The sequence below is a fragment of the Chiloscyllium plagiosum genome, chromosome 39 (genome assembly GCF_004010195.1).
Source record: "Chiloscyllium plagiosum isolate BGI_BamShark_2017 chromosome 39, ASM401019v2, whole genome shotgun sequence".
NCBI lineage: Eukaryota > Metazoa > Chordata > Chondrichthyes > Orectolobiformes > Hemiscylliidae > Chiloscyllium > Chiloscyllium plagiosum.
The window spans coordinates 4,650,753-4,662,231 of NC_057748.1; the positions used below are offsets into that span (position 1 = coordinate 4,650,753).

General features: G+C 44.3%; 1 protein-coding gene and 1 pseudogene across 5 annotated transcripts; both read right to left on the bottom strand.

Annotated features, from left to right (window-relative positions):
* The window catches only part of LOC122542159, a 136,725-nt pseudogene that overhangs the window by 115,295 nt on the left and 9,951 nt on the right, over window positions 1–11,479 (bottom strand).
* Window positions 1,518–10,838, bottom strand: LOC122542142 (ferritin heavy chain A-like). 5 transcript variants are annotated; one of them, XM_043679555.1, is made up of 5 exons: window positions 10,690–10,838; window positions 9,667–9,813; window positions 9,354–9,479; window positions 2,987–3,025; window positions 1,518–1,972 (listed from the first exon to the last, which is right to left on the bottom strand). In XM_043679555.1, exons 1-5 carry the CDS (start codon window positions 10,789–10,791, stop codon window positions 1,856–1,858), a joined length of 531 nt encoding a protein of 176 aa, XP_043535490.1. In that variant the 5' UTR covers window positions 10,792–10,838; the 3' UTR covers window positions 1,518–1,855. The 5 variants fall into 5 exon arrangements, with proteins under 5 accessions (XP_043535490.1, XP_043535491.1, XP_043535489.1 ...); XM_043679556.1 differs by having other exon boundaries at window positions 1,518–1,966; window positions 2,981–3,025; XM_043679554.1 differs by lacking the exon at window positions 9,354–9,479 and adding an exon at window positions 3,296–3,421 and having other exon boundaries at window positions 1,521–1,972.

Sequence of the window (11,479 nt, forward strand, 5' to 3'; positions counted from 1 at the left end):
TCAGCTCTGATCTCCAGCATCTGCAGTCCTCACTTTCTCCTCCCCATCCCTGGAGCCAATCATATTGCTGTAGGTGAGTCTGGAGTCCCGTGCAGGCCAGCTCAGGTAAGGACAGCAGATATCTTTCCCTGAAGAGCATTTGTGTATCAGGTCGGGATTCTCCCTGACAATGGACAACAGCTTCATGGTCACAGAATGTGGTGCTGGAAAAGCACAGCAGGTCAGGCAGCATTTGAGGAGCTGGGGAATTGACATTTGAGCCCTCCATCAGGATGAAAGGCTGATACCCGAAACGTCGACTCCAGAGCCAATGGGCCTATACTGCGCTGTAATGTTGTCCTGCTCCTCAGATGCTGCCTGACCTGCTGTGCTTTTCCAGCACCACACATTTTCACTCTGATCCCCAGCATCTGCATTCCTCACTTTCTCCTAACAGCTTCATGGTCTTCTTTAGACGGGACTCCAGATTTTTACTGAATACAAATTGCACCAGCTGCAATGGCTGGAAATGAACACAGGCCCCCCTCTCCCCTGCCCGGGCCTCATTCTGATGGCATTAGGTCATCACCTTCACTGCCTTAGACCGCGGCTAACTGCCGTCAGCATCTCCATCCACGTATACAGGATGGTGAAAGAAATGGAGATAAGCATGAGGTGGAAGGGACATGTGGCGATAAAGTACTGCAAAGCACCTAAATACAAAAGTAGCATCATGGGAAACCCTTACTATTGGTTTGCCGAACTGACTGAGGAGAAAAATATTTGGATGTGGAGGAGGGTGAAGGTGAAGCATTTACTTCAGTCCACTTTCACTTCACAATGCCCCGTCTAAATTGATGAATGGAGCACAGTTCCACAGACTCCACTCCTGCCACTATCTTAACCTGGCTGATGTTGAGGATTACCTGTCTAGGTTATAGGGAGGCTTGGAAAGAGGAGTTTATTTCAAATAGTGAACATTATGGCTGTATTCAGCATTGTCCAAGCAGCCACTCTTGCAGGTTCTCACTTTGTAGGGTTAAACTTCCCCCGTGTGTTTAATGTAGTAATTGCAGATTGGAGAGAGGGCCTAGGTCTGTCACATGTTAATATTACTGTGACATTCCACAAATTCACCAAGCTTTCAAATTACCGAAACCGGGAAAGCTCTAATGTAGACAAAAAATTCCAACCTTGCAGATTGGACCCTAATATTAACAGACCAATATCCTCAACACTTCAAGCACAGCTTAATGAACTTGAGAGATAAGCCTCCAGGCTTTGTTTCGAACAAAACCAGCAAGTTTAATACAGTTGTGATTTCAGAGAGAACTTACTCTGAAACTTGCTCTAATGGAGGATGCAAGGAGTGGGGAAGTTGGTTGTGGATTTGAAAATCCAAAACAGCTGAGGTTGTAATCTAACTGGTGACGGTTGGATAGTGTTAGCACAGTTATTGCCAATGGCACTGGCCCTTGTACTTGTCTACTTAGGAAGACGTTTGTAAAACTCCTCTTGAAGATCAGAATCTGGTAGTGCCAGTCTCCCACTGTAATGGAGAAAACATTTACTCCATAAACTCAGCTCTGTACTTGACCTTATACCCACACCACATATTTGGTGTGAGATGAAGTAATTTGGACTGGATTTGATTACTGATCTGCATCAAGAGATCCTCTGATAGCAAGTCCCAGTACAGACCTATATACACAGTTTGACCTACTAGTCAGCAAAAACCAATCCAACAATGAGCAGTTTATTTACAGTTGGTACATTCCATAATCAAGCCCAGGACAGTGAGCTACTTCTACAGCTTCAGATTCTATAGATCTCATTCAGAGAGAAAAACAACAAAGTCTTGCTCCCTGCAGTCAGTTCAGTCACTCTCCCCCAGGGTGAGCCTGTCAAACAGGTACTCTCCCAGGCCATTCTCAGGGGCTCCCAGTCTCTTCAGGTTGGTGATGTGATCTCCCAGCTTCTTGATCATCTTCACTTGCTCATCCAAGTCGTGCCTCTGTCCACATTGAAATCACTCAATGCCCCCACTAAATTGGTTAATGGAGCACAGTTCCACAGACTCCTCTCCTACCACACTGTTAACCGAGCTGATGTTGAACATTACCTGTCTATGTTCTAAAGAGGTTTAGAAAGAGTTTGTTTGAAATAGTGAACCTTATGGCAGAGTTGAGCATTATCTAAATGCTATCACCCTTGGACATTTTGAATGCTGTTCCTCACCAACTGTGTACAGGGTTAAACTTCCCCCGTGAGTCTAATGCAGTGAGAGGGGGCCTAGGTCTATCACCTGTTAAGACTACTGCAACATTGTATAGATTCACCAAGCTTTCTGGTTGCTCTCTAGATTTGGGATTACCGAAAGCAGGAAGGCTCTAAAGTGGACAAACAAATTCCAACCTTACAGATTAGACCATAATATTGGCAGGACAGTATCCTCAACACTTCTAGCACAGCTTAAGCTACATAGATAAGCAAAGGCTAGAGGCTTAAAGAAAATCAGCAAGTTTAATACAGGTGTAACTTCAGAGAAAAAAAATAAAGCAAATTTCAGGAAGTTTAGTAATGCAAGGAGTGGAAAAGCTGGTTTTGGATTTAAAAACCACAACAGCTGAGGTTTTGATCTAACTGGTGATGGTTGGACAGTGTTAGGAAAGTTATTACCAGTGGCACTGGCCCTTGCACTGAGCTGCTCAGGAAGTTTTGAGAACTCCTCTTGAAGATCAGAATCTGGTAGAGTACCCATCTCCCACTGTACTGGGAGAAACATGTACTCCATAAACCCAGCTCTGTACTTGGCCTTATACCCACACCACATACTATTTGCTGTTGGGATGGGGTGGAATTTAAATTGGGACAGGGATTAACTAGTGATCTGGATCAAGAGATCCTCTGACAGCAAGTCCCAGCACAGACCTGTATACACAGTTTGACCCAGTAATCAGCACAAACCAATCTAACAGGTATCTCCCAGCTTCTTGATCATCTTCACTTGCTCATCCAAGTAGTGCCTCTCCAGGAAGTCACACAGCTGGAAAGCCAAGAGAAAAACCAATTATGTCAAGATCAACTTGACTTTTCTCCAAGAATGATATTCCCCTCAACGTGGAGGGTGGACAGTTAAGTGATGTGACAGATTGCTGAAGAGCCTTTAGAAAGTGCTCAGATCTGGGCTACACAAGAAGCGTGGTCCACTCCCATACTGCACTCACCACCATTTACATAGAAATCAGAGGCTAAAGGACCAAATGTCTGATCCATTTAAGACAACAGCCCAGACATAAATACATCAGGAACTCCCATGAGGGTCCGTGTGGCCAGAGGAGAGTTTGTGCAGATCCAGCAGACTCTGGTTCACATCCTTCTCCATCTGCAGAGCTCTCTGCATTGCCTCCAGACCATTGCCCCACTCATCCTGCTCTGGCTTCTGGAGGGAGAAACAGGCAAATGTTTCACTCAGTTGGATCGAAGTTAAAAACAAGCTCGGCATTTACAAAAAGGAACCGCTCATAAAAATGAAATTGCTGCATTACACTTTGTCCAAAAAAAGTTATTTAATAAGACCAAAGGGACCACTCATTGCATTAGACCCAACCTTGACATCCTGCAGGAGGACTTCCCGGTCAAAGTAAGGGGACTAGGGAGGGGAAGGGAAGAGAAGGAGGAGACAAATATCAAGTGTCATCTCAAGCTCCAAAAGCAATTCAAGATCGTCTATTTAAATAGTTTTTAAATAGTCAGTCAGTCAATTTGTAACAGCATACAACTTAGTTCCTTGCTAAAGCGGTTATAGAGTCAGTGTATAGCATGGAAACAGACCCTTCGGTCCAACCTGTCCATGCCGACCAGATAGTCCCACCTTCCAGCACCCGGCCCATATCCCTCCAAACCCTTCCTATTCATATACCCATCCAAATGCTGCAATTGTACCAGCCTCCACCACTTCCTCTGGCTGCTCATTCCATACACTTATCCCGTCTATGAAAAAGTTGCCCCTTGGCTCTCATCTTTCCCCTCACCAGAAACCTATGCCCTCTCGTTCTGGACTCCCTGACCCCAGGGAAAAGATTTTGCCTGTTTACCTTATCCAGACCCTTTAATTTTGTAAACCTCTATAAGGTCACCCATCTGCCTCTGACACTCTAGGGAAAACAGCCTCAGCCTGCTCAGTCTCTCCCAATAGCTCAAATCCTCCAACCTTGGCAACATCGTTGTAAGTCTTTTCTGAACCCTTTCAAGTTTCACAACATCTTTCCGATAGGAAGGAGACCAGAATTGCATGCAATACTCCAACAGTGGCCTAACCAATATCCTGTACAGCCGCAACATGACCTCCCAACTCCTGTACTCAATATTCTGACCAATAAATGAAAGGATACCAAATGCCTTCTTCAGTATCCTAGCTACCTGCGACTCCACTTTCAAGGAAATATGAACCTGCACTCCAAAGTCTCTTTGTTCAGCAACATTCCCCAGGACCTTATCATTAAGTGTCTAAGTCCTGCGAAGATTTGCTTTCCAAAATGCAGCACCTCGCATTTATCTGAATTAAATGCGATCTGCCACTTCTCAGCCCATCTGGACAAGATCCTGTTGTAATCAGAGGTAACCCTCTTCGCTGTCCACTACACCTTCAATTTTGGAGTCATCTGCAAACTTACTAACCGTACCTCTTATGCTCACATTCAAATCATTTATACAAAAATTTGAAAAAATAGTGGACCCAGCACCAATCCTTGTGGCACTCCACTGGTCACAGGCCTCCAGTTTGAAAAATGACCCTCCACCACCACCCTCTGTCTTTTACCTTTGAGCCAGTTCTTTACCCAAATGGCTAGTTTTCCCTGTACACCATGAGATCGAAGCTAGATTCAGCTCTGGTTATTCAGCTGAACTTCATGCCAAGAATTTAGGTTTAGCTTGTGTCTGAGTATGTAGGACATCCTGCTTTCAATGGATTAAACCAAAGTGCCAAGAATTATGTTTCATGCCAAGAATTTAGGTTTAGCTTGTGTCTGAGTATGTAGGACATCCTGCTTTCAATGGATTAAACCAAAGTGCCCTACGCTCCTTAGTAGAAGAGATTTTTCATAACAGGGTCGATCTCTGCAGTATCTGGCCCATCATGGAGAGAGACTGTCTGACATGGTAGGGTTTACTGCCAGATACTCTTTCAAACATTACCAGTGACTGTACTGCATCAGGGAAAGAAAAAAGTACTTCAATTGATTCCAGAACAAGCAGTTGAGATACTGTCAAATACCATTGTGCAAGTTATTACACAAGTTTTCCATTCTACTAATAAAACAGTGATCATTGCTGTGCATAAAGTCTCAACATCAGAAGGTTGAGAGCTTGAAATTCAAAAGGGAGTGGTCTGTTCGGGAGGGGATCCAGGATTTTTACCCAGTGACACTGAAGAAATGGCGATGTATTTCCAAGACAAGATGGTGAGTGACTTGAAGGGAACTTCCTTGTCCTCATATATGGTATTGGTCGTATGTTTGGAAGGTGCAGACTCAGGACCATGCGAGAATTACTCTCGTGCATCTTGTGGATAGTACACACAGCTGTCACAGAGTGTCAGTGGAAGGGGGAGTGAATATTTGTGGATGTGGTGCCAATCAAGTGGGTTGCTTTGTCCTGGATGGTGTTGAGCTTCTTGTATGTTGTTGGAGATGTACTCATTCAGGTAAGTAGGGAGTATTGCATCTCAATCCTGAGTTGTGTTTTGAAGGTGGGAGACAGGCTGTTGGGAGTCAGAGATTGGTTACTTGCTGCAGGATCACTTGCCTCACTGAATTTACATGACCAGTCCCGTTCATATTCTGGTCAATGGCAATCCCAGGATATTGATCGTGGGGGATTAAGTCACAGTAATGTTATTGAATGTCATGAGGTAATGGTTAGATTCTCCCTCGGAGAGTCTACATGGGTCTGGCAGAATCTGTGGGAGGAGGCATAGAGTTAATGTTGAGTCCAATGACTGAGTCAAAATGGGACTCAAATTATTAACTCTGTTTCTCTCTCCAAAGAGACTGGCAGCTCTGCTGAGATACTTCAGCAATTTCTGCCGTGGTTCCAGATTTCCATTTTGTGCAGGATTTTGCTTTTTGTTTTAGCGAAGTGGTTGAAGACCAAGGTGAGGTGGAGATGTGTTCCCTTTAGTTAACCTCAGAGTTAGATAGGCCTGACAGAGTGGCTTTGATTCATATCTGGAGCCACCAATAACATCTCACTGAGAAGCCTCTTATGAAAGTTTCCTGTGGGCACAGTTGATGTGTCTGACCAGAAACGGTATTCATGTATTTACGCTCATTCTGGTCAAAAAGGATCCAAAGCGTATTGATATCCAGCGGTCACAAAGACCTTATCCAAATGGATGGACGTCACATGGTCACTCAATGATCACCAGAGACTTTGAAAAATGCCTTTGGGTACTGGCTCTGGGGGTAACTATTGACTGATCCTTTATCTAAGATTACATTGAATTTAGTATCCCTAATTTAGTAGGGAGCAGGGATGGGGATAGATTCAAAACAAAATCAAGGTGGTGAAAAACAAACTCCTACAGATGATTTTCTTCACAATGACAGAGATGAAATAGGACTGTAAATATCTTTGTGAGTTACAAGGACATTAATATCGCGTTTCATTGCTGTTCGCATCAAATTCCTGACATATTATTCTATGGGATGTGGGTAATGGCCAGGCCAGCATTTACCCCATCCCTCGAGCCAATCATATTGCTGTAGATGAGTCTGGAGTCCCGTGTAGGCCAGCTCAGGTAAGGACAGCAGATTTCTTCCCCTGAAGAGCATTTGTGTACCATTTCGGGATTCTCCCCGACAAAGGACAACAGCTTCATGGTCACAGAATGTGGTGCTAGAAAAGCACAGCAGGTCAGGCAGCATTTGCGGAGCTGGGGAATTGATGTTTGGAGTTTGAGCCCTCCATCAGGATGAAAGGCTCATGCCCAAAACGTCAACTTGAGGGCTGCTGGGCCCATACTATGCTGTAATGCTCTCCTGCTCCTCAGATGCTGCCTGACCTGCTGTGCTTTTCCAGCACCACACGTTTTGACTCTGATCCCCCCCCCCCCAAATCTACATTCCTCACTTTCTCCTAACAGCTCCATGGTCCTTTTCAGACAGGATTCCAGATGTTTATTGAACACAAATTGCACCAGCTGCAATGGCTGGATTTTAAACCCCCCCTGGCACCAGGGCTAATGGCACTAGTCCATCGCCTTTACTGCCTTAGACACTAAATAACTGCAGTCAGCAATTCAATCCACGTATACAGGATGATGAAAGAAATGGAGATAGGTGGAAGGTACATCTAGTGATCAAGCACTGCAAAGCACCAAAATACAAAGGTAACATGATGGGAAACACGTCCATCGCCTTTACTGCCTTAGACACTAAATAAGTGCAGTCAGCAATTCAATCCACGTATACAGGATGATGAAAGAAATGGAGATGGGTGGAAGGTACATCTAGTGATCAAGCACTGCAAAGCACCTAAATACAAAGGTAACATGATGGGAAACACCTACTATTGGCTTGCCAAACTGACTGAAGAGAAAATATTTGGATGTGGAGGAGGGTGAAGGTGAAGCATTTCCCTCTGCTCCATTAATGTGCAAAAGGAAGTAATGTGGACAATCAGTTTACAGGGGGCATTGAGTGAATTCACAGTTCCACAGACTCCCCTCATAGCACACTGTTAACCTGGCTGCTGTAGAATGTTACCTGTCTATGCTCTAAAGAAGTTTAGAAAGAGTTTGAAATAGTGAACCTTATGGCAGAGTTGAGCATTACCTAAACTGTCACCCTTGGACATTTTGAATGCAGCTCCTCAACGACTATATACAGGGTTAAACTTCCCCCGTGAGTCTAACGCAGTGAGAGGGGGCCTAGGTCTATCACCTGTTAAGACTACTGCAACATTGTATACATTCACCAAGCTTTCTGGTTGCTCTCTAGATTTTGGATTACCGAAACAGGGAAGGCTCTAAAGTGGACAAAACAAATTCCAACCTTACAGATTAGACCATAATATTGGCAGGACAGTATCCTCAACACTTCTCACAGCTTAATGAGCAACATAGATAAGCAAAGGCTAGAGGCTTAAGAAAATCAGCAAGTTTAATACAGGTGTAACTTCAGAGAATAAACCCTACTCTGAAATTTGCTCTAATTTAGTAATGCAAGGAGTGGAAAAGCTGGTTTTGGATTTAAAAACCGCAACAGCTGAGGTTTCGATCTTACCAGTGATGGTTGGACAGTTTTAGGAAAGTTATTACCAGTGGCACTGGCCCTTGCACTGAGCTGCTCAGGAAGAAGTTTGGAGAATTCCTCTTGAAGATCAGAATCTGGTAGAGTACCCATCTCCCACTGTACTGGGAGAAACATGTACTCCATAAACCCAGCTCTGTACTTGGCCATTTACCCACACCACATACTATTTGCTGTTGGGATGGGGGTGGAATTTAAATTAGGACAGGGATTAACTAGTGATCTGGATCAAGAGATCCTCTGACAGCAAGTCCCAGCACAGACCTGTATACACAGTTTGACCCAGTAATCAGCACAAACCAATCCAACAATAAGCAGTTTATTTCCAGTTGGCACATTCCATGATCATGCCCAGGACAGTGAGCTACTTCTACAAGCTTCAGTTTCTATAGATCTCATTCAGAGAATAAAAGTGAAGACTTGCTCCCTGCAGTCAGTTCAGTCACTCTCCCCCAGGGTGAGCCTGTCAAACAGGTACTCTCCCAGGCCATTCTCAGGGGCTCCCAGTCTCTTCAGGTTGGTGATGTGATCTCCCAGCTTCTTGATCATCTTCACTTGCTCATCCAAGTAGTGCCTCTCCAGGAAGTCACACAGCTGGAAGGGAAAGAGAAAATCTGATTATGTCAAGATCAAATATACTCTTCTCCACCATTACTGGTATTCTCCTCAATATGGGGAGTGGACAATTGAGGAAGTGGCGGCTAGTACAATTGCAACATTTAAAAGGCATTTGGACAAATTTATGAAGGAAGGGTTTGGAGGGATATGGGCTGGGTGCTGGCAGGTGGGAAGAGATTGGGTTGGGATATCTGGTCAGCATGGACAGGTTGGACTGAAGGGCCTGTTTCCATGCTGTACATCGCTCAGACGCAGACAGTTAATGGATGTCACAGATTGCTTAACAGCGTCGAGAAAGTGCTCAGATCATGACTACACCAGAAGCTTGGTCCACTCCCAGGCTCGACTCACTACAATTTAGATACAAAAGCGGAGGCTAAAGGGCCAAGTGTCTTATCCATTTAACGCAAGAGCCCAGACATAAATACATCAAAAACTCACATGAGGGTCCGTGTGGTCAGAGGAGAGTTTGTGCAGATCCAGCAGACTCTGGTTCACATCCTTCTCCATCTGCAGAGCTCTCTGCATTGCCTCCAGACCATTGCCCCACTCATCCTGCCATGGCTTCTGGAGGAAGGGAAAAACATGGTGGTCACTTTCCTACAAGTGGTGTCCAATCCAGTAAAAAGGTGGTCACAAGAAAGAAGAGGGCTTAACAAGGCACAAGTACAAACCTATTGTGTTAAGCCACTTCAAATCCATATTAAGTGAAGTTATTTCTAACCAAATAGAATCAAAACTAAGTTAGTCCAACCTTGATATCCTGCAGGAGGACTCTGCCTCCACGCTTATTCTGGAATTCCATCAGTTTCTCAGCGTGTTCCCGTTCCTCATGGGACTGCTCCTTGAAGAACTCAGCAAAGTGACGCAGGGCAACATCATCCCGGTCAAAGTAAGAGGACTGGGGGAGGAGAGAAATCAAGTGTCACTTAAAGCTCCGAAGCAATTCAAGATCTTCAATAGACAATTTATAACAGCATACAACTTAGTTCCCTGCTCAAGCAGTTAGCTAGATTCAGCTGAATTTCATTGAAGCTAAACATTCCATACCAAGCTAAACCTGAATTCTTATGTCAGGTTATGGAGTACATCCTGCTTTCAATGGATTAAACCAAAGTGCCCTCCTCTCAGTGGAGGAGATTTTTCAGAACAGGGTAGATCTCTCCAGTATCTGGCCAATCCTGGAGAGACACTGTATGACATGATAGGGTTTACTGCCAGATACTCTTTCAAACATGACCAGTGACTGTACTGCATCAGGGAAAGAAAAAAGTACTTCAATTGATTCCAGAACAAGCAGTTGAGATACTGTCAAATACCATTGAGCAAGTTTTCCATTCCACTAATGAAAGCAGTGATCATTGCTGTGAATGAAGTCTCAACATCAGAAGGTTGAGAGCTTCATATTCAAATGGGAGGGAACAATACTAATCAGGAGCTGTCAGATCACAGCAGTGACATTGAGTGTGACCTTCTGGCAATAAGTAGGTCCATGATTTGATACAAAAACCCAAGTATAATTCAGCAACATTCAGACACACTTCTGGAGTAGGCAGTACGAGAACCTAGGCCTCTTGGGTCAGAGGTAGGGACAGTACCACAAGAAGCTCACTCTACACCTTAAACAACCATAGAGAGCAGCTGCTGTAGGAGTTGTTCACTCAAAGGTTATTCCATTTTTAAAATCACCAGAACTTTACACAATCCATTTTATCAATACATGAAATCAACAAAAGTCCAACTCTTCAGGTTTCAGTCTCAAGTCCACAAGCCTCACCATGGAGAGGTAAACATAGGAGGAATAGAGCTCCAGGTTGATCTGCTTGTTAACAGCATCCTCACAGTCCTGGTGGTAGTTCTGACACACTTGGGAGGCCATCTTCACTGTTCCTACTCACTGTCACCTAGACAACTCTAGAACTGAGCCTCTCTCCCACTAGTTGTTGTATTTATCTTCCTGGGACACCCTGCACTCAACCAGGGCGTGGCAGCACCAATGAAGATTGACAATCCCTGACAGCCGCTCAGGAATTTCCAATCAATCCAGGCACCAATGAACACAACAGGGAGGACTGTGAGGGAGGGGCTGAGACACAGAGCCAATCAGAGATCTGGAAGATAGATAGGTTTGAGAGATGAAACTTAATGATATCATTACTTATGGAGTAATAGATTCTGTACACACTCCAAACTAACTGGATGCTTCCAGTTGGATGTGACTGAATGACAAATGAAGTCTCTTGTGATTGGAAACACGATAATAACTTTCACTCCACCTTCTCTAAACATTTGAATGTGATCCCGCAAATTAAATGCTAAGTATTTATTTTTGTTGGCTTCAAAATGGACCAAATTTCAAATGTTCATTCATTAATGGGACACGGGCATCGCGAGCTTGTCCAACATTTATTGCCTGTCCCTGGTTGCCCTTCTGTAGATGATGATGAACTACCTTCTTGAACCAAAGCAGTCAATTGACTTAGCTACACCCACAGGACTGTTAGGGAGGGGGATCCAGGATTTTGACCCAGTGACACTGAAGAAACGCCAATGTATTTCCAAGTCAG